The 26,000-nt window shown below is 45.1% G+C and overlaps 1 protein-coding gene across 3 annotated transcripts; it reads right to left on the minus strand.

Annotated features, from left to right (window-relative positions):
* Window positions 1–1,519: 1,519 nt before the first annotated feature.
* On the minus strand, window positions 1,520–25,450 carry CXHXorf38 (chromosome X CXorf38 homolog). 3 transcript variants are annotated; one of them, XM_034649778.1, is made up of 9 exons: window positions 25,046–25,450; window positions 24,440–24,632; window positions 20,532–21,868; window positions 16,762–16,896; window positions 10,355–10,474; window positions 8,600–8,749; window positions 8,150–8,329; window positions 2,109–2,291; window positions 1,520–1,698 (listed from the first exon to the last, which is right to left on the minus strand). In XM_034649778.1, exons 3-8 carry the CDS (start codon window positions 20,613–20,615, stop codon window positions 2,130–2,132), a joined length of 831 nt encoding a protein of 276 aa, XP_034505669.1. In that variant the 5' UTR covers window positions 20,616–21,868; window positions 24,440–24,632; window positions 25,046–25,450; the 3' UTR covers window positions 1,520–1,698; window positions 2,109–2,129. The 3 variants fall into 3 exon arrangements, with proteins under 3 accessions (XP_034505669.1, XP_019660231.2, XP_034505670.1); XM_019804672.2 differs by lacking the exons at window positions 20,532–21,868; window positions 24,440–24,632; window positions 25,046–25,450 and adding an exon at window positions 17,050–18,732; XM_034649779.1 differs by lacking the exons at window positions 20,532–21,868; window positions 24,440–24,632; window positions 25,046–25,450 and adding an exon at window positions 13,785–13,849 and having other exon boundaries at window positions 16,762–16,891.
* Window positions 25,451–26,000: the final 550 nt, after the last annotated feature.

Genomic DNA, 26,000 nt, shown 5'->3' on the forward strand with positions numbered 1-26,000 from the left:
CGAAAGTGTTCATAACCTCAAGTTCCTAAAGTTAGAAATCAGGTCTTAATTTGGTTAGTGAATCAAGATTTAATTGGATCCCATCTTCTAGATGTACCTTACATCTAGAAGCTGGGAAACGTTTTGGCAAATTGCTTAGTTTGGGCATAGTTGCAAGATGAATGACAATTCTTACTTTACTATGGAAGTCTGCTAAAGGAACTGTGTGAAATGAATGGACAAAGAAAATGTACGATTCAGGACCAAATAGTCAGTTATAGGCACATTTGCATTCATCTGGGGTTTACAGCATTATATACATGCATTTTAATGTAAAAATACACCAAATATACACCCACCCTCTGCCCACTGTCTACAGATCACGCCCTTGATGGGCAGCTGAGCAAGCGAAGGACGGCTTCCTTTGGGCTTGAAGCGGAAGCACTTCCTCCAGGGGGTGGGGCAGGTGGCAATTCTGTCCCGGAAGGTCCAGAGGTGACCCGGCCCAGTGAAGTGCTGCTGGTTTTGAAAAGGAGCAGATGGAGGGGAGGGTAAGACTGATCCCATGGACCCATGTAAACGACTGGACAGTGGTTTTGCAGTTGAGGAAACAAACCGGACAAAGTCCAAAGTGGAGGACTCCTGGGGTAAAGTAATAGAGGAAGTTACAAATGTATCTGTCAGTCTTTGGAAAGAAAATGATGCCTTTGAATTTCTGTAAGAATGGTGGTGTTTCATCCTTAAATCTCATTAACAAAGGACCAGGCTTAGTTTAACAGTATGACACACACTCATGTGTAAGAATAAATTGTTGGTGGAGCCTTCAGTCAACAAATATTTGTGAAGCACACGAGGGCTGGGCCCTGGGCTCGGCACTCGGGATATAGAGAACTGACCGGAAGGAGCTGTGATGGCCACGGGAGTTGACTTTTCCCAGGAGTACCATACACAAGCCAGCAACTGTGGGGCTTTCCCTGACATCCCTGTTTGTGAGGCTGGCTTGGGCCCTCTGCCTGCTTTGGTCAGTCAAGTCATGTGTTCTCTAGTCCCCCCTGAGCAGCCTGGGCCCACCTCCTCGCCCTATTGCCCCAGCCTACCAGAAATGGGGAGCAACAGTTCTGTACCAACTGGAAATGGCTAGGAAATGGCCCTCCAGGCGATTTGTTTTCTTGCCTTCTTCCAAAAAGGAAGGATTTATATCTCAACATTTACATCACAGCCCAGCCCTTGGGCATCCTCCTTCATAAGACATTCAGGTGGGGACAGGGCTTGGGTGCTGGCAGGCAGAGAACTCTGTGTGATTCCTCACACAGGCCTGGCCAAACACAGACTTTACTGTGTGAAGCAACCTGAAATCCAGGACCAGAAAAGAATCTCACCTTCTGAATAGTGGCGGTGGGGGGGGAGTCCAAACTCCCAAACCCCCAAATCAAAACAAACAAAACAAACAAACAAAAAAACCCCCTAGATGACAGCAAGTTCTGGCACAGCAGTGTCTACCATTTTTTGGGTGGTTACAGATAACACAACACCAAGCTTATGAATATTAAAAAAATATATTCCCCAAGAGTCAAAGGAAGTCCAGGAAAAGGCAACAAAAATTCCTTTTTGTTTGGGAGGGATACTCTGGTAAGTGTTTCCTTTTGCACAAAAAAGAAGAGCTGAGATTGAAGCCGTGCTGACCTTCACATACACGCCTGACTTCTGTCAACGGCCAACCTAAAACAAGAGACAATATTTAATTTTCTTTATTTGAAGGGAAAACCATGAAACATCAGAGACGGTCATTTTAACAAGTTTTTCTTATGGAAATGAACAAGTGGCTAAGAGCTAGGCATCACTGGCATCGTTTTGGAGCTGACATGCTTTTTGATTAAGTTACAAAGTTCATTTACTTAAGAACAGACCAGTGACTTCAGGTATACTGGACTAAACAAAGCTGACAAGGAGATTATGTTGAATTACCTCCAAGATGTGAGAATCACCAATTAGAGTGCCAAGCTCAATGTCCTTTCTTTCAAATAATAAGGCCACAGGGAAACTTCGGGTTAGACTACATTGTGTGTTCCTCGTGGCCTTCCGTAAGAGAACAGGCATCAAAGTGATAAGGTTATTCAGTCCTTACTTACCGTCATATGTGGAAATTCACCTCAGGCCTTCCCTTCGGGTGTCTGGGCCCCAAGTTCCTTGGGATCTGGTTTTTGATGCTGTAGGTGGAGGCTGTCTAGCTTCTGCAGATCTTCTGTAAGACCGTTTCTAAGATCCTTGTTGTTTCTCAGAAATTCTTTCACCACCTGCAGTCGATTTAAGATCTGCAAGAGGAAACCATACAATGTACGGCTTAGATCATTTTACAGCGGGCTTGTAATTCAGATGGAAAGCTTTCTAGGTCCGAGATGGGCTCCTCCTCACGTGTCCGCCAATAGCTGGTTCTGGGGCCACACAAGGGGGTGTTTGTTTGTCTCCTCAAACCTTTTTGCTTTAAAGGGCTAATATCCAAAATAGATAAAGAACTAATATAACTCAATAGCCAAAAACCTCCAAATAATCCAATTAAAAATGGACAAAGGACCTGAATAGACATTTTCCCAAAGAAGATGTATGATTGGCCAACAGGCACATGAAAACGTGCTTGACATCATTCATCATTAGGGAAATGCAAATCAAAACCACAATGAGATCTCACCACATGCCTGTTAGAAGGGCCATCATCAAAAAGACAAGAGATAACGAACGTTGGAGAGGATGTGGAGAAAAGGGAACCCTTGCGAACTGTTGGTGGGAACGTAACTTAGTGCAGCCACTATGGAGAACAGTATGGAGGTTCCTCAAAAAATTAAAAATAGAACTATCCTATGATCCAGCAGTTCCACTTCTGGGAACATATCTGAAGCAAATGAAAACACCATGTTGAAGAGATTATCTGCACCCCTGTGTTCATAAGCGGCATTATTTACAATAGCTAAGACATGGAAACAACCTAAGCATCCATTCGTAGATGAATGGTTAAAGGAGATGTGGTGTGTATACACAATGGGATATTATTCAGCCATCATCAAGAAGGAAATCCCGCCATTTGTGATAACGTGTATGGACCCTGAGGGCATTAAAGTAAAAGAAGTCAGAGAAAGACAAATACTGTACGATCTCATTTATACGTGGAATCTTTAAAAAAAACCAAACTCATAGAAGAAGCAGACTTGTAGTGACCGGTAGTGGGAGGTGAGTGGAGGAGGAATGGGAAGAAGGTGGTCAAAAGGTACAAACTTTAGTTATAAGATAAATAAGTCCTAGGGATGAACGTACAACACCATGACGATAGCTAACACTGCTGTGTGATACACACGACAGTTGTTAAGAGAGTAAATCCTAAGTATTCACATCTCCAGGAAAAGTCTTTTTCTTTTTTTTTGTATCTGGATGAGCTGATGATGTTAACTAAATTTACAGTGGTGATCATTTCACAATATATATATGTCAAGTCATCAGGCTGTATACCCTAAGCTCATGCAATGCTGCATGTCAGTTATATCGCAATAAAAATGGAAAACATTTTGAAAATTCTATTTTGCTTTAAAACCTCCTACATTGGTAGGAAAGGGCTATGTATATCTCAATATGTGTATGTACACACATATATACACACATGTATGTGCACACGTTTGCATACATATATATGTATATATAAAAATAAAATTAGGGGCGCCTGGGTGGCTCATTCGGCTGGGCAGCCGACTCTTGATTTTGGTTCGGGTCTTGATCTCAGGGTCGTGGGATCGAGCCCTGTGATAGGCTCTACTCTCAAAGTGGAATCTGCTTGAGATTCTCTCTTCCTCTCCCTCTGCCCCTCCTCCCGCTCACATGCTCTCTCTCAAATAAATAAATAAATAAATAAAATTAAAAAAAAAAAAAGCCCTTTCATTTGGAATTTGTACCTGCACACTTATTACTATTACATATGTGTGTACACTTATTACTATTAAATATTTATAAAATATACATCTGTTTAATAGTAATAATGTACAGGTACAGAATTCAAAATGAACACATGGGAACAAGGTAAAAAGTCAGTTTGACAGTCAAAACAAATTTTTTTAATTAAGAATGGGGAAGACTTGGGGCACCCGGGTGGCTCAGTCGTTAGGTGTCTGCCTTCGGCTCAGGGTGTGATCCCAGCGTTCTGGGATCGAGCCCCGCATCAGGCTCCTCTACTGGGAGCCTACTTCTTCTCCCACTCCCCCTGCTTGTGTTCCCTTTCTCGCTGGCTGTCTCTCTCTCTGTCAAATAAATAAATAAAATCTTTAAAAAGAAAAAAAAAGAATGGAAAAGACTTGTGCATGTTTGTAGGTAAAGGGAGAAGAGGAAATGGTAGAAAAACTGAAAGTACTCGAAAAATTATGGAATGTAGTCAGAAAGACTTGGATTTTGAAGCTCAGCTTTACCACTTAACCAGCTGTGTAACTCTGGGCCAGACACTTGACCTCTCTGAGCTTCCTTGCGTGTATGCAAATGAAAGCTGATGATACCAACACCACCTAGGATTCTTATGAGGACTAGAAATAATATACTCGAAGCGCTTAGTGTTGCGTGCGGTACACCCCTTCCTTTCTATGTTCCTTCCACAAATATTTATCGAGAGCCAGTCTACTGTGTGCCACGCACTGCTCCAGGCAAAAGAGGCTTCACACCTCCATTCTTCCCAACTCTAGGGCTTGTCTTGCGCGTGTCTCTGGGCCCCTTCTCACCACCCCGCGTCTCCACTTCCACCCTGGTCTGAACCCCATATGGGGAGCAGCCTCCCCCTGGGTCTCCCCTCTCCTGTCCTCCACCCTTCCAATGGCTCACAGGCCACTAAGACTTGCTTCCCCCACCTTCCTTTCCCTAACCTCCTCACCCACTTTTATTTCTGCACCCACACTCCAGCCGCTCTGCTCCACCTGCTGTGGCCCCTGCCCGAAGGCTCTTCCTCCAGATATGCACGCGGCTAACCCTCCACAGGACCCCTGACCACCGGAACACAACCTGCTACTCGGCCCCACTCTGCTAACTCCTGATCCCCCAGACCATGCTCCACCCAGTACTCCTTTCAACGCTTAGGAGCGTCGTTTACTTACTACGTTGACTGCTTACTGTCTCCCCCTACAGGGATCTTTGGTTTGTTCACTGATGCGCACCGAGCTTCTAGAACGGGGCCTGGCACATTGGAGGCGCATGCTCTGTAACTATTTCTGAAATGTAATAAATGAAGGGTCATTTCGATCCTTTCCCCGACTGCTTCAGGTACGTTCTGTCCCTGCCCCTGCTGCTCAAAGCTCCCCAGGGGTCTCTGTGGAGATGGTTCCCCTTATCAGGGTTTAAGAAATCAGTAATGATTTTAAAGAATGCGCAAATTCCTTACATGGTTTTCAGCCACTTACTGCGCTTGCCGTGCTTTAGCTGAATGGTTAAACCCGCTGGATCCTAACAGAGCACTGAGGGTTGGCAGGACGACGTGGAGGGGTCTTGGGTGGCGGCCAGAGGCCGCTGCGGATGGGCTCATGGTGGACACACTCCACACATGTCCCAAGGGGCCCGAGCAGCTGCTGCTCCCACTCAGCTCTGGAGCGGAAGGCATTTCGCAATCACAGTCAGACAGCGGAGTGTATTTTAACGGGAAGCCCTTTTTATAACGCTAGATACCACTGAGGCTTGTCAACTGAACAGAACAGGACGGAAGTGATGAGCTCTGCCTGCTCTGTGGTCCCTGGCACACCCATGCCCCGGGATGCGCTCCTGGAAACTGTCACACTAAATTACCACCACCAGCCGTTTTTTCTCTACTTGGCTCTCCAACGTCAGCCATACTGTTTTCACGAACACCAGAAAGAGTCACCATAAAAGCCCGTGGTCCTACTATAAGCACGGTGTTTCTAAATTCCTGGATGCCTCGTTTTTCATATTTTAGCACCTCAGATGAGAAGGCACCTTATCGTCGATGGTGTCTTACAATAAATTGGCAGTGGGTTTTTTTGTTTGTTTCTTTCTTAGAAGAAATTGGATTCATGGTGTCCTACAGTCGATGGCACTTTAGAGTCACTGAAATCTGGTGTATCAAATCCTCTGACTTTGGAGACTAACCCTAAAGAACATGGATGCCCGTCTATGGTATGGAACTTTCAAAAGAGATCAGTTTCACACCTTGTGGAAAGCCAACCTTTAACTTCTTCGAGATAACATGCCAATCAATCCTAACCTACATTTTGATCAATTGAAATATCGAGAGAGATGCCATGGTCTACTGAACAGAAAGCATGAAAAATGAGAATTTATCAGTTCTATCTAGAGAATTTGGGGACCCAGAGGACAAGCTCACTCACCCCAATTTCCTGTCTGTGAAACAGAGATAATGAGGGCTCGAAATTTATAGTAGCTAGCTCCTCGGTGATACAGGACCTGCAGGGCTACATGTGGAAAGGCACAGGGTCAGAGCAGCGAGACCCCCGGGCCAGCCGTGTGACCTGGCGCCTGTCAGCGTCTGTCCTTGCGGTCGCTGCCTCGCATGGAAAGCAGTGGTATCTGGTCTCTGCCAGGTTCCCTGCAAGCTCCTAACTTACATAGACTCTTGGCTTGAGTGCACGGCTACGGATGCATTCTGTTGCTTGTTACACAAACAGAAAAAAGAACTACGGCTCCCTCAAGAGAGAACACGGAGCTACTGATGCCCCTGGGGCCTTCGGCCTGACCCCATTCTACGCAGCTTTTGATGCAAGCAGCAGAAACAAAACTGGGGCCGGTTCTAATGGTATTTTAAAATAACGTCAGACAAAACACATGGATTTAGAGAATAGAAGACGTAACCATCTTTTTCATCGCTGTAAACGCCTATGGCGTTCTGGGTTGGGAGCATCCAAAAACCAGTGGTTCTCAGTCCCTCTGCTAAAGGAGCTCACCGAGTTGAATGAAGCATCTAGGTCAAGGTCAAAGCAGTTAACAGAGGCCTAGAGAGCAGCGAGGAGCATGGCTTAATGAATGAAACACACACTTTGTATTCAATAAACATTCTGTCTGTGTTTAAAGAGGGAACCAGCAAAACTACTTTCCTTGGACAAGGTAGAATGGAGAGGTAAAATGATTTGTCCAAGATCTCCTGGTGATCTAGAACTCTAATCCAGCAAGTACTAGAATATGTCTGAACTTTACTAGAATACAATTCTACTACTATTCGCTTTTTTTATACCTTGGGTGTAACAAAGGGGATTCATTTGTCCCGTATTCCCTAGCAGAACTTAAGACCATCACCAGCCTGCCTTGTCCTAAGCTGGAAACTTTGTTGATCCTTTAACCCCTCCTTCCCCACCTTCTTCCAGCCCCATGCTGCCCTCCAAGTAACCTAAGCAGCCACTAAGAGCCATCAGCTCTGCCCAAGTGATGCCTCCAGAATCCGGCCCCTCTGCCGTACCTCTAGTTTCTGTCCTTTTTCCATTTGCACACGGCTCTGACAGCCTCCTGTCAGTCTCCTGCTAGTCTCCAGCCTCCAACTACCATGAGTTAAGTTTCTCAAAGCCACATCGGATCTATTTGATTTACTTTCTCTTGCTTAAAAACACCTGTTGGCTCCCCACTGCTTTTTGGGAATAAGGCCCAAGTCCCCTGGAACAGCACAGCAAACCTTTCAAAATATGGCTTCCAAACTCACCTGACAGCCCTCGCATCGGACCGTCCCTCCTACCCTTGCCTTGTCACTGCTCCGGCCCCGCTATTCTTTTATATCTCGGCAAGCACTTCTCCTTCGGTCAACAACGCCCTTGTGCTCTTGCCAGTTTGCCACACTCTGTGTGACTTTGCTAGTCCCAGCTCAATGGCACCTTCTCGGCAAAGTCTTTTTCTTGCAATCCCCCCTGACCTGCTGAGAACCTCCCCTCCCCCAGCCTTCTGTTCAGAATCCCGTTGTAGCCCTTACCGTGTTTGGTCCACTCTGTGCACACATTAGGCACCCAACTGTTTGCTGACTGAGTGAAAATATTTGTGGAGAGGTAATAATGGTGTGTGCCAAAAGCGTACTCATTTCTGGAAACGATTTGACTTCTAAATCAGAAACATAGGCTGTTAAAATGAGCGACTCTTCCTCCCTGGAGCCTTTCTTTGTTTTGTTTACTCACACAGAGCATACGATACATTTTCTTTTTTTTACCTCTTCAGGCAACATGTCTTGTTCTTGGGCTTGAAGATAGATCTCTTGAAGTTTCTCCTTTAGTAATTCCATTTCTATTTCGTTGACTTGGCTCTCACTCAGGTAAACTCCTGTTTCATATTCACACCCATCTCTCTGATCTTCGGCGGGGAGGTGAACAGCCCAGTCAGATGTCAGCAGCTGGTGGATTACCGAACAGATGTGTGAATGATGGAATGGAAAAGATGCTCCACTGGGTTGCTCAAAAAACTTGTAACTAGACATCTTTGACTGGACCCACTTTATCAATATCCTGTGGCCACAGAAGAGCTTCTCAAGCCCAGCACAATTCTAGATTTCCTACCAAAATTTACCATTTAAATCTAACAAACTTCAACTTTTAAATGAGTGACTGCAGTTGCTTTTCCCCCCTTGGTTCTTTATGCCAGACCTGTTCAATCTGATTTTTACCTGTTCTATTCTGGTGTATGCTGCCACAATCTCTGGAATACTCTTGAATTCATTCAGGAAATTTCGGATCTTCATCTGAAAATCTCGAAGCCACAGAGAAGACACTTTCATCTCTGAAGAATGCATGATCTCGTTACGACACCTAATCACCTACCGAAAGGCCCAAAAGGATAGAAGGTTTCAAAGTCAAATGATGGGGTATTTGGAGATTGTGTAGTTCCGAAGAAAAATTACAGGGGACGCCTGGGTGGGCTCAGTCGGTTAAGCGTCTGCCTTCGGCTCAGGTCACGATCCCAGAGTCCTGGGATCAAGTCCCACATCGGGCTCCCTGCTTAGCGGGAAGCCTGCTTCTCCCTCTCCCTCTGCCCTTCTCCCTGCTTGTGCTCATGCTCTCTCTTTCTCCCTCTCAAATAAATAAATAAATAAATAAATAAAATCTTAAAAAAAAAAAGAGCTATGGCACGTGACATATGTCAAGTGGAATTAAAAAAAAAAAAGAAAGGAACAACTGCAGAAAGGCTTTGTTAATTACAAAATCTGCAAGTGTGGCCTGTACGTACTAGCAGGGCTTGAGGGGATGTTTAATCACCTGCTACTTGCGAATCATTGGGATAAGAAATACAAACAATAGTTTGTACAGCTATTGTTGGCTCTTGAAATCTTGTGACTGGCTGGTGATCTCTTACACAATCCTCCAAATCTCTTAACTTAAAACCACCTGCCAAAGAGCAAGAGTATTGGTTTCTGGCTCTGGGTACACCCACAGGCTGAAGCCGACAATACAAAAAAATCTTTTTAAATATTGCTGGAGCTCCAGGAAGCTGGGTCAAGGGGTTAAATATATATCATGGGGCTTGAACTCATGACCCTGAGACCAAGAGCTGAGCTGAAATCAAGAGTCAGACGCTTAACCCACTGAGCCACCCAGGCGCTCCATGTCTCATATAATAATTATATAATTCACATAAAGTCTTCCACATTCTTAGTTAAAAGATACAAAGGGGTCAACTTGGTACCGTGGCAGTTTTTGCCTCTGCTGATACCATGCAAGATTCTCAGTCCTTTCCGCTGCTGGCATGCCAGCAAAATACACATGCGTTTTCTCTGCGTATTATATATAATCCAGGTATGCTATATACTCTTTTCAATGACCCTCAGAGTAATACACATGCAAGAGCTGTTCTTTGGTGAAACAGAGAAAGTCTAAATCTCCCAGAGGAAATCTGACAAGCATCACGATCTATTCTGACATTGTTGGTCCATTAGTGTTTATATTGCCTTTGGTTCTGTGTACCTTGTCTAGCCTAGGAGATGCAGAAAGGCAGGATTCAAATGCTGGCATACAACGGACAGAGTGATGCACCGCTTTTCTTTCTTTTTTTTTTAATATGGAAGATTACTTTGCTTCTGTTTATGGCAGACCAGGGAAGAGAAATACGTGGTTTATCTATTTTAGCAGCGAACAGTATAAGATCAAGGTGCTGGGAAACCTCAGTGAGGGAGAACTAAGGGGTCAGTCTCCTGCCTGCATTCGCGTGGGGCTTCTCGGACATACAGAAGGCGCATGCGCCGTGAGCCCTGCTAGCCCACTTAGTGATGCCAACCTTGAACCCAAGCACACCGCTGTTTTGGGGAGAGCCTGTGTGCTATGTGTGCCCGGCTGCTTTGGCAGCACAGGGTGTGTCTCTCAGTTGGTCTTCACAGTACGAACCCGACTGACTCTCCCTGTACGGTTTTAAATCCGCCGGCTCTTACCTCTGTGACTTTCTTTCGATCCACCGTGAAGTGATCGCAGGAGTTGATGAGACTTAAAAGAGCAACGGCATCACATTCCTCGGGGCCGGTTTTGTCTGCCAGTCCTCGGGGCATGAAGGCCTACAGTAGGGGAGGCACAAGGGACACCTGAGTCTCTTCCAACCCTAGGAGCTAGTGGGGCCAGTGTACGGGCCCGCTTCCCAAATGATGACCAAACTTCTCTTACTGAGGTTTCGAGGTCGAGCCTTGTGAGTCCAAAACACGAGTCGGGAACCGGTGTGAGCTAAGGCTTGGCCAAGGACAGTAACCAAAGGGCTGCTCTGCCTGTCCTTCTGCTATCAGGAATACTTAAACACTCGACAGAACTAGTTTCCTGTCCTTTCCTAATGGTGTATAAGCAGGCAGCATGGGTAGGAAGCACTAAAGTTTCAGCGGTTGAGTTGTGGAGAAGATTTGAAATTTAAAAATAATAGTTACTTCCGACTGGGCACTTTAAAGATGCCTTAAGCAAGGGGCGCCTGCGTGGCTCAGCCGGGGAAGCGTCTGACTTCGGCTCAGGTGAGGATGCCGGGGTCCTGGGATCGAGCCCTGTATCAGGCTCCCTGCTCAACAGGGAGCCTGCTTCTCCCTCTCCCTTTGCTGCTCCCTCTGCTTGTGCTCTCTCAAATAAATAAATAAAATCTTTAAAATAAAAAAAAATAAAGATGACTTGAGCAAGTTCATATGGTAGCATACAGTTAAGAGCCTGGGCTTGGCTGGGTTCAAATCCCAGGTCTGCCACTTGCCAACCATGTGACCCCGGGCAAATTACTCACCCTCAGATTCCTCATCAGTAAGCAGAGGATAAGTGTGCTCATCCACCTTGAAGGACATTGCGAGAACTAAATGAGTTAATGCAGGGGAAGCACTTGCATGGTGCCTGGCACACGCTAAACCAACAGGCCGTAAAAGTTGCCAATTATTATGTCGATGGTGCAAGGCAAGCATGACCTCCCCAGGAGTTCCAGATGGAATCCTAGGGTTTGAGGTGCTTGATATATCAGAAGGGCCTTGTTCTAGCATGATCTTGCCTTTCGTAGGATTTTAAGGCACGGACCCCCAACATGGTGTCACCGCGAGGCTGGCATATGGTTTTTTCCTGAAACAGTGCCAAATTTACACCTGAACGCAACTTTATACCAAGCTCAGCAGCTCACCAGTACATCCCTGCCAAGGGACTAGAAAAGATGACCTATGAAAGATTGCTTGCAGTAAGAACTCGAAATAAAGAGACCTGTTCCCTTGAAAAGAAACACATCTCAGCAGGTGAGCAACCGCAATGTGCCCTGCACAGTGCTGCTGGTAATGGTGTTCCAAGAAGGGCTTGTGGTCGGGGCCCACGCACCCCAAGGAGAGGCAGGGCTACGTTCCTTGTGGTGGGGGAATCCTCCGCTGGAGCCTCCCATGATTAAGAAGAACTTTGTAGGGGCGCCTGGGTTGTTCAGTCGGTGAAGCATATGCCTTTGGCTCAGGTCATGATCCCAGGGTCCTGGGATCGAGCCCCACGTTGGGCTCCCTGCTCAGCCGGGCATCTGCTTCTCCTTCTCCCTCTGCCCTGCCCCCTCATGCTCTCTTGCATGCTCTTTCTCAAATAAATAAAATCTTAAAAAAAAAAAAGAACTTTGTATGCACCGAATGGCCCACATCACAAGGTACAGTAGCCAGGACCATCACTCTTTCCATGCCTTAACAGCCACTGACACGCTGAGCCTCTGAGTCTATGATGCATGCTACGATTTGTTTTTTGTTTTTAAAGATTTTATTTATTTATCTATTTAGTTAGACAGAGCACACCAGCAGGGGGAGGGGCAGAGGGAGAGGGAGGGAGCGAATCCCAAGCAGACTCTGCGCTGAGCACAGAGCCTGACGCGGGGCTCGATCCCATGACCCTGAGATCATGACCTGAGCCGAATCAAGAGTTGGAGGCCCAACCGACTGAGCCAGCCAGGCACCCGTGGGCACTATGATGTTAATACAGACGTTAACTCATGTAGCACAGCCAAACTAGTGCAATGAAGCTGAACGAAAAAAACATTTACTTCAGCTCCTGCTGGGAGGATGATTCCAAAGTTAGAGGGGTCTTAGGTGCCTCAAAACCAGGCACAATTTTTCTTTTCCACGACAACATATGCCCCACCTGGCATTTTCTCACCAGTATAGACCGGTCTTTTCCACATTCATGTTTTATTCTCATAATTATTCCCTTTCGTCCAAACTAGAAGCTGACAGGAGGCTCTGCTCCTTCCCTGCCACTGAAAGGAGTTTCTTAAAATGTTATCACGTGCCACTGTGTTCCATCTGTCGAATGCGCAGTGGTGGGAAACGCGTGTTGCTGCCTCCCATTACCCTCTCCTGCCTCTTCAGTGAGGAGGAGGAGATGGGGTTGCAGAAACAAACGGGGGCCAGATCACGCTGGGCCTTACCGGCCCTAGAAAGGAGTCTGGAGTTTATTCTAAGGACAGCAGGAAGCCATCCAAGGGTTTTAGGCAAGGGAAGAAAACGATCTCATTTCCCCTTGAAGACCACACATCCTGCTGTGTGGGGAACCGACTGGAGGTGACCAGATGCGACCAGAGCAGCAGCAGAGGAAGCCAGGTGGGAGGCTGCAGCCAGAGGCCAGGCAGGAGGCAGAGAGAAGGAATCCACAACCAGTTTGCAGGTGTAAGCGAGGGGGCAGTGACCGGGAGAGATGAGGCGGGGGTGGTTGTAGGTCATGGACGCTGGGGTGTGGCTGTGGGTTTGGGGGGGTAGAGATGTCGAGTCCTGCTTGAGAAGTAAATACAAAGAGCCCAGGAGGGAATAAGGAGAGGGGTGTGGCACGCAGCTGGAGAGGAGCATCTGGAGCAACTAGGACAAACTAGGGAGCCATCAGCATGAGTGCAGTACGTAATGGTGAACTCCAAGGGGCCGGGGCAGTGTCGCCAGAGGAGAAGAGGGGGACAGAAGAGGCCTGAGAAAGGCCAGCCGAGGACAGGAAGGAGGCTGAAGAGGAGGAGCCAGGGAGACAGGAGGAAACCTACGGGGGACAATGACGTCACAAAGCCATGGGTGTTTCAAGAAGAGGGGTCAGTCGTGCCAAATGCCTGAAAGCAAAGAAAGATGAGGCTGGAGAACTGAAGGTCACGCGTGCCCGACAAGACAGACGCAGGTGGGCTGGCAGAGGCAGGACCCAGACTGGAATGGCTTAAAGAGTCACTGGTAGCTGACGGAGAGAGCAGGCATAAAACCCTTTCCAAGAGGCTCCAGTGGGTATGCATATGGGAGGCAGGCACGGAAACGGGGAGAGAGCTGGAGGGAATGGCTCAAGAGAAGCTCTTCTTTTTAAATTTTATTTGCCAAATATTTATTCAAGCGTTTTTAAAACGGCTTTATTGAGATATAATCCACATACCATACAATTCACCCCTTTGAAGCGTACAGTTCTTTGCGACGTGAATGGATCTTGAGGGCACTGTGCTGAGTGAAACAAGTCAAACAGAGAAAGACAAATACTGTATGATCTCTCTGTGGCATCTAAAACAAACAAAACAAAACCCCAAGCTCACAGATACAGAGAACAGTTCGGTGGTTGTCAGACGTAGGGGTGGGGAGTGGGCAAAATGGGTGAAGGGGGTCGAAAGGTACAAACTTCCAGTTATATAAGTTATGGGGATGTAATGTACAGCATGGTGACTATAGCTAATAACACTGTATTGCATATTTGAAAGCTGCTGAAACAGTAGATCTTAAAAATTCTCATCACAAGAAAAAAGACTTTTTGTAACTATACATGGTGATGTGGCATCATTTCTCAATATATACTCGTATCAAACCTTTACGATGTACATCGAAAACTGATACAATGTTATAAGTCAGCTATACCTCAATTAAAAAAATGTACAGTTCAGTGGTTTTGAGTATATTCACAGGGTTGTGCCACCATCACCAGCTGATTTTAGGACATGTTCATCACCCCAAAAAGAAGCCCTCGTCCTCCATTAGCTATCATCTCCCTCTTACCCCAGGCCCTGGCAACCACTCATCTCTGTCTCTATAGGTCTGCCCATTCTGGACATTTCATATAAATGGAATTATATAATATGACTGGCTTCTTTCACTTAGCATAATGTTTTCAAGGTTCATCCAATGTCCTTGCATGTATTAGTACGTCATTCCTTTTTTTTTTTTTTAAGATTTTATTTATTCGAGAGAGAGCGAGAGCGCACAAGCAGGGAGAACAGCAGAGGGAGAGGGAGAAGCAGACTCTTGCTGAGCAGGGAGCCTGACTTGGGCCTTGATCCCAAGACTGAGATCATGACCTGAGCCAAAGGCAGATGCTTCACCAACTGAGCCACCCAGGCGCCCTCTTTTATTTTTTTTAAAGATTTTTATTTATTTTGGGGGGGGGCAGAGGGAGAGGGAGAGAGAATCCCAAGCAGATGCCCCCCTGAGCTTGGAGCCCGATGCAGGGCTCAATCCCCGCACCCTCAGATCACCACCTGAGCTGACATCAAGAGTCAGGTGCCCAACCAACTGAACCACCCAGGTGCCCCACCTCATTCCTTTTTATGGCTAAATGACATCTGGTTGTATGCGCAGGCCACATTTTGCTCATCCATTCATCGGCTGATGGACATTTGCGTTGTTTCCACCTTGCGGCTGTCATGAATAGTGCTGCTAGGAACACCCGTGCACAGGTGCTTGTGTGGATGTGTATTTTCATGTCATTGGGTACAAACCTAGAAGTGGAATTGCTAGGTCATACAGTAACCCTGTGTTTAATCTTGTCTTAAAAAAAAAACAACTAAATAAACCAAGGTGATATTAAAGCTACCTGTATGGTGATGGGAATAAGCTGGGAGGGAGAAAGAGTGGATACCTGAGGCCTGAAAGTCCATGGACAGGTGGGAGGGGATATGGTCCGACATACAAGTGGAGGGCCAAGGTGGTAAGAAGAGAGACGCCCTTCCTCCTTTGTGGCAGAAGGAAGAAGATGGTGCATACGGAGGTAGGTTCGCAGGGCTGGTAAAATGATGAGGAGGCAGGTTATCTGGGGGCATGCGTCAACGCCAGGAAAAATGCAGAGAGTCAGTAGCTGGGAGTGAGGGTGGAGGAATGGGAGCTTGGCTAGGCAAAGGCAGCAACAGCGGTCCCCAGGAACAGGAGCCCTATACAGAGCCGTGGCCAGACCACTGGGGCTCGTGGTCAAGAACTAAAAATGAAACCAGGCAGCTCCCTTGTGAGATTCTTCCCCTGAGCACAAGTAGATGATGGTGTCATCAGGGCTGCCGTTGGGCTGTGCAAGCTCAGAGAAAGGAGAAAAAAAGGAGAATGTGGTGAGAGAATATAAACACCGGGGCTGGACTAGAAGGTCTGTTGGTGACAGCAGCAAAAAGGGGCATGAGCAGGGGCCATGGGCTTCAAGAGGATTCCAAGGATATGAAAGCTGCAAGGAAGATCAAACAGGTGAGGGACAGTCACAGTAAAGGGTAGAATTTTCTTTCTTTTCTAGGGAAAAGTAAAAGTCGACAATTCTATGGTGGCAACAACAAAAAAAATGGGATGAGGGCGTAGATGCGGTGGGTTTAGGGGTCCATGACAGCCACGAGTCTGAGGCCACTGATCAAGTCCAACTTCCTTATTTTTGAGGTTAGGGAACAGAGGCTGGCCTAAGGTCACACAACAGCGGCGGAGCTGGGACTCTGATCCCTGCTTCCCAGGCTCTATGCCTGTGCCTGCTGCTGATCAGCATGCGGACGGACTACAAAAGTTAATTTGTGTTAGGAGGTGACTTTGCCCCACCCCACCCCATACTGGGCTTCTGGAAAACATCAAAAAATTAAAAAAAAAAATCCCCAATTGGCCCAGTTAGCAAGACGTAGTGCCAAGATCTAACAGTCTTCCATCTGGCTGCCCACTCCACCCGACCTCCCCAAAGTTTTATTCCTTACCTGGCCCCTTAGAGTCCTTTCTGTTCTAGCCCTAATTTCCCCTTGGCTTCCTCTGCCATCCTGATGGGACCCTACAGCCAAAATGAGCTACTTAGGGAGCCTACACTCAAAAACGCCTGATGTGTTTCTCCCTCTGGGCCTGTGCTCATGATGCTCGCTCTACATCTTGGGTCAGCGTCTCTTGTTGAAATCTTTCCTACAGCTGTCCAAGCAGGGGTAGCACACTTAAATGCCTTGTTAGCAGAAGGGCAGAAGCAAGCTTCTACCTCGCTAAGCTAGATCGGATCCAGCACAGCAGCTCTGAGACGCCTGGACACTAGTCCCTAGATTAAACACCCATTTCTCTCTTTCTATCTTGGCATCTGTTTATGGGGCTCTGGGCTCCAGGTGACCGGCTACCTGGTGGGTCACCTCTTACCCTTCCGAGCAGGTGCTTACCTTGGCCACCTCCCAGGCGTCGACGGGCCAGCGGCCCGGCCGGCAGTTTCCCCAGTGGACGTCTCCATTCCTGTTGGTGTGGTGTTTCAAAATCTCCTGTTTCCACTCCGCGCAAACCTGACACTGAGGCTGAAACTACAAGGGGCGGCGGTGAGAAGCGGCCCGGGAGGGAGGGAGCGGCGTCTCGGGCAAGTGAGCCCGGGGCGTTGCAGTGGGCCCCACCCCAGGAAGGGCTCGGGACCCTACGCTCCGGGACCGGGACAGGGGAAAGGGGGGCCAGGGGCTCACCTGGCGGGCGCGCGGGCTACACTGAGAGCCGCTGCGGCAGGAGGCGCGGGGGCCCAGGCTGGGGGCAGCGGCGAGCAGGCCGCGGTGGAAGGCCAGCACCTCGCGGGCGACGAAGCCTTGCAGGCAGCCGCGCAGCAGCAGCAGGCAGTGGCCCGCCTTCACCCAATTCTTGTACTCCGCGCAGTTGAGGCGCGCAGCCAGTTCAGACAGCACCATGTCCGGCTCGGGCCCGGGACCGTATGGGGCCCCGAGCCAAGGGCGGGGCGAACGGCAGTGCGCAGGCGCGGAATCCTGGGCGGTACCGTCGGCCCGGCCTGGCCCCGCCCGGAGTCCGCCCCCAAGTGCAGGGCGAAGGGAGGGGCCAGAGCTCCTCGCGCGGCGCCCTGCATCCCGGGGCGGAGCCTTCTGGTTTAACCCGTAAGCCTGCCCCACCCCAGTGTTAGGTGACTGCAGATGTGTAATTCTTTTATCCCGCGCTTGCCCAGAAAGCTTGTACCTGAAACTCTTACGCCCCCTTGTCTGTTCCCCCAAACAGACCCTGCCAGTCCCCGATTCGACTCCCTCTCCTGATGTCCGTGCTCTTTTATTGTAGACACATATAAGATGCTCAAGGCACACTTTTTGAATTATGTATGTTCCTTGCACTACACAATTCTATAAAGTTTATTTAGTTCCTAAACCCAACTGATTGGCTGTAGCACATAAAGGCATTAGTGCAGTGTGATCGCTGGCTACCTGCACCACGCATCTACCGTGCGTCTGCAGTGCCAGGGTGACACAAAGCTCAAAAACATAGGCCATTGGGCCATCTAGCAGAAGCAAATAGTACGACGCATCCCCTGGACTCTGTGGAGAGCTGCACCGCCCCGAGCCGGATAAGGGCTTCTTCCACTATGGTCCTGAAGCATCCAGCTTAGACGATGATTAATACTCTCGGTTATAATTAGTGCTTCTTACACAAGGCAGTCTTAAGTGCCATGAGGATCAGAAGGCAATGGACTGTCAACTCCGTATGACAAGAGTTCCTCTCAGTTTTAGTTGCTTTTTAGTGAGCTTCTTGAGCTTGGAAGAGTGTTAAAATTGTGTGTAGTCAAATGGCTCTGGGGGGGGGGGACTCTAAACGAAACTTTCCCCTGACTTCGTGGTTAAGGCCAAAGTGGCACAAGTGTGTAGGAGCTCTAGCTCTGAATTTTAACTGTTTGATCTTAAGCAAATTAATTCATTTTTCTGGGCCTCAGTTTACTCATCTGTAGAAGGAGGATATTAATACCTACCCCACTGAGTTGTTGTGAGGATTAAATATACACTGAAGTACTTAGGACAGTGCCTGGCAATAGTAAGCTCTCAGTAAGTATTAGCTATTATTTTACATTGATCTAAACGTGCCCTTCCATCCATCAGTCATATTCCTGGGCAAGGAATTTGAACAAATCAGTGGCCACTTGGAAGTGGAGACAATATATAGAAAATCGTGAGACCTGGTCTCCTGGGGTTGCGCAGCACAATGCTGGCTGGCGTCTGCCTCTTTTTTTCTTAATAACCTCAATACTAAATCCACCCTAAGTAAATTTCAAATCATTTCCTTAGACATTCTGTCCACTCCCATCAAACCAAATGGAAGAGGAAATTCCCCAAGAAATAGTGAAATATACATTAACATTTTTTTCTGTCCCTTAAGTTTCGCAGTAAGTTCTCTTAAAATTTTCTGTATATTGGGGCACCTGGGTGGCACAGCGGTTAAGCGTCTGCCTTCGGCTCAGGGCGTGATCCGGTGTTATGGGATCGAGCCCCACGTCAGGCTCCTCTGCTATGAGCCTGCTTCTTCCTCTTCCACTCCCCCTGCTTGTGTTCCCTCTCTCACTGGCTGTCTCTATCTCTGTCAAATAAATAAATAAAATCTTTAAAAAAAATTAAAAAAAAATTTTCTGTATATTATTGATTTTATATCAAGAACTTGGATAATATTAAAGTAAAATATCATAGGTAATTCTTTGAGGGAAAAATCACGAAAGGAACTTTATGTAGAAAATGGATTCTGAATTTAGAGCAGCAAAATTATACTTCTTGAAGTTATAGAATTAATCATGGTCCAAAGAAAGACTAACAAACTGCTAGTAACCTGTTGCTGAATGCGTTACTGTATTAACGGCAACACAGTTATTAGTGGTATTTAAATTCAAATCATGTATATTTTAGTTTCTGCTTGCACTAGCTCAGAGTTAACTTTCAAACATAAGGTTCATCCCCTGCTTTTAATAACTTGTTAAGTTCTGTTGAATTTTTCACTTTCCTCCTAATTCTGAAAGTACCTGTATACATTCTGAAGTGGCATTTCAGCGAATGAAAAAAGAAGGTGGCAAATCAGGACCAATTTCTTCTTTCGAAATCAAACTAATGCTAAACCAGACTACTATCCAAAACATCTCCGTGCAAATTAACTAGAGAGAGTTGGTAGTTCTCTGAAACTTGTATAAATTTTATTACCAAAATTACTAAAATTCACAGGTTGAAAAACCTTAAAAGCTAAGACCCCAACCACCTATCAGAAAAAAAATCACTATGGGCATCCAGTCCCTTTGATTGAACCTGGGTAACAAAAGAGGCAAAAGACATGGTTTATGCTGAAACCTAAGATTTGAATGCTAGTGTTTTCAAGCTTTAATAAAGTATATATCAATTCCAAGTACCAAACATATCAAAATTCATATTCATGGGTTTATTCTTAAGCATCGAAAGCAAATTCTGCTCACTGAATCCTATGTTGATTTGCACGAGGCATTCAGAGATGACTTATAATCAGGAAAAGTGTCCACTAAATGCATCGTGTTTAAAAAATACAATTAATGTTTCAAAACCACACTTAAAAAGAATACCTGAAAAGTTTACTCTTTCCATAAAATTTGAGACAATATTATCCTGCAGATAAAAATACATTTCTTGTATATACATGTAGATTTCTACATGAAAGACAGGACTCAGCTCCCAACAGAAAAGGGCTGACCCTTGATAAAGACATGTTAGATTGCCAAACTGATGTGATTTCCATTGTAAGGAGAACCGAAAACCGAAGGATAAAAGGTAAGTTAAAGGAAGGATAAAGTCCAGTCACCTGCTCCTGAACAGCAGCAGAGCTGGGCGAGAAGCAGGGGATAAAGGTAGAAATAAGACACCGAAGAAAGGCAAAGAAGGCCTCGACTCTGACCAGAAGGGAATGGAGAATCAAGCGAATTTGAGAACAGATATGACACAGCTGCAGTGAGATGCCTGAAATTAGAATTTGGTAGTTGATAGTTAACAGAAGCTCAAATCATCTTAAAGTGGAAGTAGAGCGTCTACAATTTACTGGAGAGCCAATATTCCAGTGACCAGATAACTCAGTACAGTATTATCATATAAAAAAACTTTCCCAAATAACATTAGGTCACCAGAAGACCTTTGCTTCTGATCACATTCTTTGAAGCTTAAAAAAGTCCCTGACTCACTGGGAGAGACAGCACGGTGCTCCAAAAAGAAACTCTGCTGAGATGTGTCAGTACCAGAAACTTCACTTGACCCTGGGCGGGCATCGGATCTTGGATTCTTCAAAGTGAAGGCACTGTAACCAGGTTTCTTCCAAGCAAAACATTTTACCGTTTTGTTGACAATGAATTAAGTTGGGATTGTTTAGAACAACCTCAAGTGTGGTGGGGAAGGCAAGGGGGGAGAAGTTAAGCAAGATAAAGAAACGTCACAGAAATTTCATGCAAGGGTGGAATGCTCAAGTTCTAGGTTTCCTGATTCATGCTGTATGCAGAAGTATCCTGTAAACTAAATTTGCGTAACAGAAAAGTTTCCAAATCTTCAACGGATGAGAATGATTGCAATATCTGGGATCCTTGATCAATATGAACTATTCACTGTCTCTTCTCAAAGACGGGTTCACCTTCTTTTTTACCCAAATCCTACACTAAAAGACAACTACGGTGCTAAACGTTCACCACCAGTCAAGTTAGGAATGTCTGAAGAAAATAAATTAAACTTGAAACAAAGAAGATGTTTTTGGTCAAATTTCAGACATGTATCAGTAGAAATCAATTACTGGCCCCACCAGGTGAAAGATGAAGGGAGGCCAGGAGAAGTCTATAGAGCTGATATACACACAAGTGAGTGTCACTGTTTTTTTTTTTTTTTAAACCTAGTTTTATTAAATATTGCTTCTTTGGGATGTGTTTATAACAACTCCCAGAACATTTTCATGTAAGGATTCAAAGCGGGCATATTAAAATACAGCTTCAATATAAAGTTTATCACAGTTTTACAGTATTCAAAAATGACAGACCTGCCTTAAAAAACAAAACAAAAACCAAAAAAGGACTATTACACCCAAAACATAAGAAAACAATTAAATAAACAAGTTTGGCATTTCCATAACTTTATAGTATAAAACAGAATATTAAATCTATTACTGGCAAGCGGACACCAATGTTTTACCTAGTTTGAAATGTGTCCCGTTTAAACACACTATACAAGTTCACTATACAAAAAAGATTGATGGTCTTTTTGATGAAAGAAGTGCACCCTGAAAATTTTTGCCAGTTTAGAATATTTAGCTCTTAAAGTCAAAAAAGTCCTTTTTTTAAAACTGAAGGCTAAATTCAGATTTTTTTTGCCTTTTTTTTTTTTTTTTTTTTTTTTTTTTTTTTTTTTTTTTTTTTTTTGCTGTTTTGTCTCATTTGTCAGCCTTCCTGGTTTAAAAACAATAGTGTCTATGGACGCCCACCAGGGGGCAGTGTAAGATTAGCCATTAAATCACGAACAGCTGCAAATATTGTGCATTCACCTGCAACAGAGAAAAATGGTCATTAGCTATTCGCAATACAGGAAAGATGCTGTCAACACACCGGTGGGGGTAGGGATAATTAAATCTAAAATCAGCAAGAATTTCAAGGGTCAAAATAAAAGACTAAATTTTAACTGCACAGGTTATAGGGGATTAAGCTTTGGTGTTAAGTATCAAATACTTGGTTTGGGTTTTGTTTATTTTTCTTCTCATGGGGAAATTCTGGGTAAGACCCAGTTAGGTTTGAATTTATGGAGATATGCCTCAAGTTTCTCTATTGAAACACTGGAGCATTGGATAAGCCTTTAAAGTTAGGTTTCAAGGCTACTGACTGTTTATGCATTTTGAATCTAATGAAAAAGCTGTAGTTCAGATTTATGCATCAGTTACAACATCAACAATGTCCTTCTAATGTTGCTTTAAAGACCAAATAAAAATGTCTATTATTGCACTGTCCAATAGAACTTTCTGTGCTGATAGAAATATTCTATATGTGCACTGTGACTCCTTAGTACCTGTCATGTAGCTAGTGTGCCTGAGGAACTGGAATTTCAAATTTTAGTTAATTTTAACTAGCTTGAATTTAAATAGCCTCAAGTGGCTAGTGACAGTTATATTGGACAGTGCAGTTCTATAAAATATATTGGAGTTTTCTCAAACGTAAAGGAAACAATCAACTTCTGGAGTTCAACATTAATATCAATAAAAAGAAAGTGATTTTTCTTAAAAGCACTTCACTGGGAGGGGAGGAAGTGATGGGTTCGAGGGGAAGAGGGTGCTGAGGTATGGCACACCGACAATCCAAAAACAAGACTTGTTTGGGGGCAGGCGGGGGAGGCTAATGACTCATCCTATCAATTTCCCCTTCGCTCAAAGAAACCAGAGACCCTGCCTCGTACTTCTTGTGAACATTACATATACTTAAATATAATAAACCCAAACCAGTTGTAAATAACATAAACCAAAAGCTGGGTCCCTTTCCTGGCTCATGGCCTAATGCTATGGTGGCTGCGAGTGAGAGAACGGGAGGCCTCAACAGAAGAATGGCCTTCTGGCAAAGGGTGGGATGTGCAGTGACCCTGTGCAAGTTACTGCAAGCTTCCCTCCAACCGGTACAGAAAAAAAATGAAACTCCAGGTTTGCCCAGTCAAAGGTAGACATAAAAAAATCGACTGAAAAAAGGAAAGAAAAAGAAAAACACTCCCAAAACATCCCAACAATTTCTCAAGTAAAAGGAAAAGTTATATCCTTCTTTTTCCTTTTTAAAAACACATTTTCATTATTGATAGGTAGAAAAACGTGTTTGATCCCAAGAGGATCAAAACATTCTTTCCCTTTAATTGTAAATTCCACAAGACCATAATGATAATCATCTGCTTGTGAAGGAATGGTCTTATCATCAAAGTTCTACTGGACTGCTACTTTGAAAACTCTTTTAGCGTTAAACTTTGATTCTGAAGGACCTATTTTTAGCTGAAAGAAGAGATAAGTCAAAGGATGAAAGCAGAAAATTTTAAGAAGTGGAAGAAGTCTTACAACAAAAGAAGCGTACCCTTCTCTACTGCCCAGTGCCTTCCTTGTAACCGCTACATGAGTGAAAACTTGCCTATGTATATATAATACGGAGAAATAAATAGCGAGAAATATAATTTCTCCCGTGATTCCTGTTTCTAGTAAACTTTTAACACTGTGGTACCTAAAAAATGTTTCAGAGAACAACTTTCCCTCATTTAAAAACGTAATTCTGTTGTCATACTATTCTAAGCAGAAAGCTACAGAGGACTTCCTTAATAGAACTAAGCAAATTTTAATTTAAGTTTAATTTCCTTAAAGTTAGCAACAAGCAAAATGGAAGAAAAATTCTCTTTGCTGAGCTTTAGGTTTTGTGACCAAACATTCAGCACTGCCAGGAGTTGTGTGTTACGTGTAGGCTACCACAATATGGAAGGGACCTGGTTTACCTGCCAGAAACATTCGGGGTTCCTCGAAAATGTTGTTTGAGAGCTTCATTGTGCACTTGGTGAAAAGGTTCACTTGCACCCACCTGACACTTACATAAGAAGCCCAAAAAGCAGTGATGCCATTTGTATCAGCTTTTATTCTTCACAAAACATTTAGAAGATACAGAACTTTGAATGATAATATTCTATTCATGATTGAACCATGAAATATGAGAAACCAACATGCATTTCAACTGGTGATGTACAGAGTGGCAGGTAGCGATGGTAGGGCAGGAATTCACAGCCATGAAAAAGTCTATCATCCTAATCTACGGCTCCGTGGCAATGTGTGCTAGAAATACAAGCTTCTGGCATTAGCAACTGGGTCAGTCCCAATAGTCAATCACTAACAAAAATGAGGTCCAGGCAGCAGAGACATGGACAAAAATGAAGAACCAGTGGGAAAGGAAGAAAGCGACAGGCAGACATTAAGAGGGCCACAGCAATCAGCGTTCTGTTACTACGACTGGGGGTGAGGTGGGTAAGGAGGGAGCAGAGGGAAGAAGGAGGAATCTCCCAAAAGAACTTTTATAACATATATGCAATAAAATATCATCTACTGGTCATGTACCTTGTCGTGGTGGGTTCATCTCTGCAAACCTCTTCAGAATGTTGCTGACCATCATGGGAGCAGCAACAGAAGAGTTCTGCTGTCTGGGAATGTCTGCCTGTTGGGTTGTACCTGAAGCCATGTCATAAATGATTGGCACTATAATACTAACAGGTTCTTGGGGAGGGACCGATGTTTTCTGAGTTAGTTGAAGCTGAAGACATACAACACATACAAAGAGAATAAAAACGTAGTAAGAAAATAAAACATTTGCCTATATTTATCAAAGGTACTATTATTTACTCTATCAGATTAAGATACCTCGGGCATAAGAAAACTAAAGATGACAAGAAAAGTGACAACGATTGAATACTATGGTTAAGATGCAACCGTGCCACACAATTATCTAGTTCAATACATTTCTGTTATTACTGAAGGAACCAGGAGTACATCACGTCTAAACTGACAATTAAGGAATCTGAGCCTGTGTTTGGCAGCGACAATTAACTCTGCAGAAACCCAAATGCTGTTCTAATATCCTCGCAAGGCTTTTTCCTCAGGGGGTCTACGCACGCGTGCATGCACACATGGACGCACACACGCACGCACACACCGGGTGGTACTTACAAAAAATAGCATTTTGGATTTCAGCACCACAGCAGGCGTCCCAGGGGGTGCAATCGGCGGTGCGCTGGGGGGGATCGTCAGGCAAAACTGGACGTTCCATTTTAGCTGTGTCGCCTGGTCAGGAAACTGTTTTTGAAATCATGATAAAGTCATATGAACATTTAAAATTACATTCCAGTAGAGGAGTCTGAAAAGTCAGAATCTTATTTGATACAATCCATTATTAACAGAACATAAGGATGACAGCCTGCATTATTTCAAAGAAAATGCATACAAGACGTTACTACATGAAAAGTCAACTCCGGACCTATGTGACATGGTTCTCCTTTCCTTCCCTCCCGCTCCATTAATTCCCAAGGCCTACAGATTCTGCTTCCTTAGTGTCTCTGACATCTGTTCACACCTCTCTGTTCACGGATGCCACCAAGCTCCAGGATTCGTGATTTCTCTGGCAGCCCCTAACCCGCCCCTTCCGGTAGCTGCCTCTCCCAGTTCCTCCATCTACCACTGCCAGAAGAATGTCCTCGAGCACAGTTCTAATCGAGCTCACAAATGTTTAGTGACATGCAGTGACACATCCTGCCCTTACCCTGCCAGAACCAAGACCTGGCATTCAAGGCCCTTCTTAACTGGTGCCAACCTAGACTTCCCAGCCTCATTCCCAGCTCCTTCCCTAAAACATACTTGTCAAACTGTGTTAATAATTTTAAACTGTATTCACTTTTTTTTAATTAAGATTTATTTATTTAGTTTAGAGAAAGAGAGAGCACGCACAAGCAGGGGGAAGGGCAGAGGGGGAGAGAGAGAATCCTGAAGCTGACTCCCTGCCGAGTGCAGAGCCCGATGTGGGGCTTAATCCCAGGACCCTGAGATCATGACCTGAGCCGAAATCAAGAGCCAGTCATTTAACTGACTGAGCCACCCAGGTGCCCCCACTGGTGTTTTTTTTTTTAAA

This window comes from Ailuropoda melanoleuca, chromosome X (assembly GCF_002007445.2).
Source record: "Ailuropoda melanoleuca isolate Jingjing chromosome X, ASM200744v2, whole genome shotgun sequence".
Lineage (NCBI taxonomy): Eukaryota > Metazoa > Chordata > Mammalia > Carnivora > Ursidae > Ailuropoda > Ailuropoda melanoleuca.